The 6000-nt window shown below is 49.6% G+C and overlaps 1 protein-coding gene across 1 annotated transcript in view; it reads right to left on the bottom strand.

Annotated features, from left to right (window-relative positions):
- The window catches only part of AASDHPPT (aminoadipate-semialdehyde dehydrogenase-phosphopantetheinyl transferase), a 33489-nt gene extending 28195 nt beyond the window's left edge, over positions 1–5294 (bottom strand). Inside the window, exons 1-2 of the mRNA XM_075266147.1 lie at positions 5097–5294; positions 974–1199 (exon numbers count right to left, since the gene is read on the bottom strand). Of these exons, the coding sequence (XP_075122248.1) occupies positions 974–1199; positions 5097–5267 (397 nt within the window). The 5' untranslated portion in view covers positions 5268–5294. The remainder of the gene's footprint in view (positions 1–973; positions 1200–5096) is intronic.
- Positions 5295–6000: the final 706 nt, after the last annotated feature.

Here is a 6000-nt window from a genome sequence, read left to right on the forward strand (position 1 = left end):
CATTGATTTCAAAGGGAGGCATTTTTTTGAGCCAGATTCTGATGCAGATTAAGTGTCCAAATCCTGCCCAAAAAACCCAGCCTAAATGTCTCACGTGCTGCTGTTAGAAACAGCTATGTACAGTGTTTAGATATCTTCATCTGTCCTGACTGGAGCAGCAGTACCCATGCAAGACAGTCATTCTATTTAAAGGGGTGACCCAGGTAGAGACAACTGCAGGACCTTTATCCCACTGCACATTCAGCCTGAGCGAAGTCATCCCCTATGCTCCCACTCACTTCTATGGGAGCGCTGTCCACATTCAACATGGCTTTGCTCAGGCTGAATACCTGGAGGACATACGCCATGCACTTTTTGTAACGTGAAAGAAAGGTGATCGGCAGGGGTCCGGACAGTAAGACCCCAGCCAATGTAAAATCAATGACCTATCTTAAATGGGTGATGTGCTATTTTATTTATGTAGAGAACATAACGTGTCCTAATTTTCCTGTATTTAAAACTTTGCTGACATACCACTTTTATATCCATTCAGTAGGCCCCTGCTTACAAAAAGTGGATCGCAAGAAATACATAAAAAATGTGGTGTGCAGGAGTATATACCGGGTTTCAGCCACCCTTTAAAGGGATTTTCCAGGGCTCCCAGCTCTCACGAAGGGCCACCAGTATGTGATAGGTTGAGTCCAGCCCAGCACCCACATTAATCAGCTGCCTTAGATGCCAGAAACAGACCCTAATAGGAGAAAGAGCTGCAGTACCCCGGCACCAGGTCAATATAGTGGACGAGGCTGTGCACCGAATACTTGAATACAAGTAGAGCTGCTTCCGGTCCTGTCCACAGCAGACGCTTCGCTGATCAGCGTAGGTTCCAGGTCCACTAATCCGCTACTGTAGACCTTACCCACAGGGGCCTGGATAACCCCTTTAGCGAGGATTCTGGAAAATGTCTCATATTAAATCTCCCCCAATGACTTACCTGGCCGGTCAGTTTTCATTATGTCCACTCCGACCTGTAGCTCGGGCTCAGCGGCCAGAACGGCGTAATCGCCCTGATGGGAGACATTGAAGTTGAAGTTCGGGAGCTGAGGTGGCGTCCCACTGACCAGGAATGGCTTCCCCTTGGCTGTCCTGTCCAGCTGGATCTTGTCCCAGGGTATCTGAAGTTTTTCTGAGATCAACTTTCTGATCAGGAGGCGACCAGCCTGAAGAATAAAAGAGAAATTTACTCTGTAATGAAGACTCAATCATATATAGCTGAATCTAGAAGGGGTACAGCGAGCATTCATGAGGCTAGGGCTACACGGAGACTTTGGCCACATCACCCGTCATACCACCCTTCAATAATGTAAACTGATAGAATCACATTGTGATCCCAAAGGTGCCACGACTGCAACTTCTAGTTGCAAAATACAAAATCCAGCCGTGCCCAATGTATTTGTGACTGGATGTGAAACGTGACTGCGTTCACTTACATTGGTGAAAAAAGTAAAGCAATCTTTGGTTGTACAATACGAGTTGCTGCATGGCCATAGCCAAGTAGAATAAAGTAACATCACCAGCACATGAACCACTTTGGTCACGTGACAACACAACATTATGGGTGTCTGTATCCATCACATGACCTCAGAGTCTCCCTATGTGGCCATATAGGTTGTCACCCAACTTTCTTGGATACAAATAACATTAGTAAAGACGATTTTACTCAAGAACTGTAATGGGAGAAAGGAATCAATGACTTGTAGTTTAGTAGGTCAAGACTATGTCCAACTTGGAAAATATTTTTATTTTCTTGCTCCAATGTACATAACCTAAAATACAAAATGAAGCAACGCTGTAGACTACCTTTATTAATATATATATATAGCTAGAGGTGATGGAGAGACTACAAGGAGGAGACGAGACAGGTTGGAGCAAGAGGTTATGAAGAAGGACTCAAAGAAGTGGAAAGACAGAGCAGAGTGTGATGGAGAGAAAAAGTGCAAAAGACCAAGGGGGAGATGATGAGACTTTAAGGGGGAGAAGAAGAAAGAATAGACAGACCAAAGAAAGAGTGCTGGAAAGATGGCAGGCAAGGAGGAGCAAGAGACAGAGCAGAAGGAAGCCGGAGTGAAGGAAAGGAGGCGAGACAGACCGGAGAAGGCAGTCATTTAAGAGACTGCAGTGGAATGGAGCAGAGAAATACAGGAGCGAGAGGTGATGGGGAGTGAGTGCAGGTATGAGAAGAGACAGACCAGAGCAAGGGTGAGAATAGGAGAGACAGACCAAAGCAGACAGTGGAGAGACTGCAGGGAGGAGGAAGAGACACAATGTGGATTGAAACATGGAGTAATGGAAAGGTTGTGGCTGGAGGAGGAGGGAGAGAATACAAGGAGAGACAGATCAGATCATGGGGTGATGGAGAGACAGATCAGATCATGGGGAGATGGAGAGACTATAAGGAGAGACAGATAAGATCATGGGGTGATGGAGAGACAGATCAGATCATGGGGTGATGGAGAGACAGATCAGATCATGGGGTGATGGAGAGACAGACCAGATCATGGGGTGATGGAGGGACAGACCAGATCATGGGGTGATGGAGAGACAGACCAGATCATGGGGAGATGGAGAGACTATAAGGAGAGACAGATCAGATAATGGGGTGATAGAGGGACAGACCAGATCATGGGGTGATGGAGGGACAGACCAGATCATGGGGTGATGGAGAGACAGACCAGATCATGGGGAGATGGAGAGACTATAAGGAGAGACAGATCAGATCATGGGGTGATGGAGAGACAGATCAGATCATGGGGTGATGGAGGGACAGACCAGATCATGGGGTGATGGAGAGACAGACCAGATCATGGGGTGATGGAGAGACATACCAGATCATGGGGTGATGGAGAGACAGACCAGATCACGGGGTGATGGAGGGACAGACCAGATCACGGGGTGATGGAGAGACAGACCAGATCATGGGGTGATGGAGGGACAGACCAGATCACGGGGTGATGGAGAGACAGACCAGATCATGGGGTGATGGAGAGACAGACCAGATCATGGGGTGATGGAGAGACAGACCAGATCATGGGGTGATGGAGAGACAGACCAGATCATGGGGTGATGGAGAGACAGATCAGATCATGGGGTGATGGAGAGACAGACCAGATCATGGGGTGATGGAGGGACAGACCAGATCATGGGGTGATGGAGAGACAGACCAGATCATGGGGAGATGGAGAGACTATAAGGAGAGACAGATCAGATAATGGGGTGATAGAGGGACAGACCAGATCACGGGGTGATGGAGAGACAGACCAGATCACGGGGTGATGGAGAGACAGACCAGATCATGGGGTGATGGAGAGACAGACCAGATCATGGGGTGATGGAGAGACAGACCAGATCATGGGGTGATGGAGAGACAGACCAGATCATGGGGTGATGGAGGGACAGACCAGATCATGGGGTGATGGAGAGACAGATCAGATCACGGGGTGATGGAGAGACAGACCAGATCACGGGGTGATGGAGAGACAGACCAGATCACGGGGTGATGGAGGGACAGACCAGATCACGGGGTGATGGAGAGACAGATCAGATCATGGGGTGATGGAGAGACAGACCAGATCACGGGGTGATGGAGGGACAGACCAGATCACGGGGTGATGGAGGGACAGACCAGATCACGGGGTGATGGAGGGACAGACCAGATCACGGGGTGATGGAGAGACAGACCAGATCACGGGGTGATGGAGAGACAGACCAGATCATGGGGTGATGGAGGGACAGATCAGATCATGGGGTGATGGAGAGACAGACCAGATCATGGGGTGATGGAGAGACAGACCAGATCACGGGGTGATGGAGAGACAGATCAGATCACGGGGTGATGGAGAGACAGACCAGATCACGGGGTGATGGAGAGACAGACCAGATCACGGGGTGATGGAGGGACAGACCAGATCACGGGGTGATGGAGAGACAGACCAGATCACGGGGTGATGGAGAGACAGATCAGATCACGGGGTGATGGAGAGACAGATCAGATCATGGGGTGATGGAGAGACAGACCAGATCATGGGGTGATGGAGAGACAGACCAGATCATGGGGTGATGGAGAGACAGACCAGATCATGGGGTGATGGAGAGACAGACCAGATCATGGGGTGATGGAGGGACAGACCAGATCATGGGGTGATGGAGAGACAGACCAGATCATGGGGTGATGGAGAGACAGACCAGATCATGGGGTGATGGAGAGACAGACCAGATCATGGGGTGATGGAGGGACAGACCAGATCATGGGGTGATGGAGGGACAGACCAGATCATGGGGTGATGGAGAGACAGACCAGATCATGGGGTGATGGAGAGACAGACCAGATCATGGGGTGATGGAGAGACAGATCAGATCATGGGGTGATGGAGAGACAGACCAGATCATGGGGTGATGGAGAGACAGACCAGATCATGGGGTGATGGAGAGACAGACCAGATCATGGGGTGATGGAGAGACAGACCAGATCATGGGGTGATGGAGGGACAGACCAGATCATGGGGTGATGGAGAGACAGACCAGATCATGGGGTGATGGAGAGACAGACCAGATCATGGGGTGATGGAGAGACAGACCAGATCACGGGGTGATGGAGGGACAGACCAGATCACGGGGTGATGGAGAGACAGACCAGATCACGGGGTGATGGAGAGACAGACCAGATCATGGGGTGATGGAGAGACAGACCAGATCATGGGGTGATGGAGAGACAGACCAGATCATGGGGTGATGGAGAGACAGACCAGATCATGGGGTGATGGAGAGACAGACAGAAGGGTTGCAGACGGACAGACCAGAGCAAGGTGCAGACTACATACAGTCTGCTAGCCCACTGGCTATAGTATATAGTATGATGGCCATATACAGTTATCCCTCCTGACATGGATCAGCCAACAGGACAGGAGATCAGAGGCCAGCACTGCTCTGGCGCCGCTTATCTCCAGGTGAAGTCTCTTCCCCTCTGCCACCAGCCTCGCACAGTCACTCTGCCCCACAATCTGCCATGCCATCTTCTGCTGTATTATGTGTCTGCCCCCCACATGCCCTGTATCCTATACCATGGCTGCCTTGGCATCGCGGGTGAAAATGAACTGTGCAATGCGCTGCTTCTCCTCAGGCTGCACACAGCGGGCACACAGTAACCAATCCTCCCGGCCGGGGGTCCAGCGGCCACAGGGGAAGGCCCACCGGACACCCTGCATGCCTAGAGACCTCCGCAGAGGGTGCATGTACCTCACCGGGATCACTACCCCAGACCTCCGCGCACAGGCACTGCATAGGACACGGAGCAGAAATATGAAACCGAAACTGAAAGATACATGGCTCCACCTCCAATACTTGTCTGCAGTTACAACATATTACACGTGTCGGCCATGTTCTCAGAGATCCTGAAGTGTTAAACTCGGTCCTGGTCTTCGACAAGATGGCGTCCATCGCGGCAATACGGAGACGCTCTGTGGTAAACACTTTTTTTCAATCAACTTTAATATACACGAAATAGTGAGCACAAGTGATTTACTGTGTATCGGGCTATAGTAGTATTGTCTTCTGGGTGACAGTGTATAATGGAGAGGTGTATATTGGATTCTTTGAAGCTTTAGCCATTAAAACATGTGATTAACCCTTTCCTGTCGCAACAATTTTTTCGATTTTAATTTTTTACTCCTATCAAGAGCAATAACTTGTTTATTTTTCTGTTCACATAACCATAGGAGAGCTTAAAGAGGTTTTACGGACAAATTATTATTATTTTTTTTAAAGTCTGTTAGTGTAATGAATGGGTTAATAAGTGCACCCATATAACTTTAGCAGTGTTTTGAGTGATTTTGGAGTGTCTCTGGGAGCTCCTGGCACCCTCTGCCTTTGCTTACCTGTTGTAGCTTCCTGCTATCTTACCATGATGCATTGCATGAGCCGACTCACACTACCTCCCTGTCTCCCTACCTATACCAGCGCCGCACC

Source organism: Leptodactylus fuscus, chromosome 2, assembly GCF_031893055.1.
Source record: "Leptodactylus fuscus isolate aLepFus1 chromosome 2, aLepFus1.hap2, whole genome shotgun sequence".
Lineage (NCBI taxonomy): Eukaryota > Metazoa > Chordata > Amphibia > Anura > Leptodactylidae > Leptodactylus > Leptodactylus fuscus.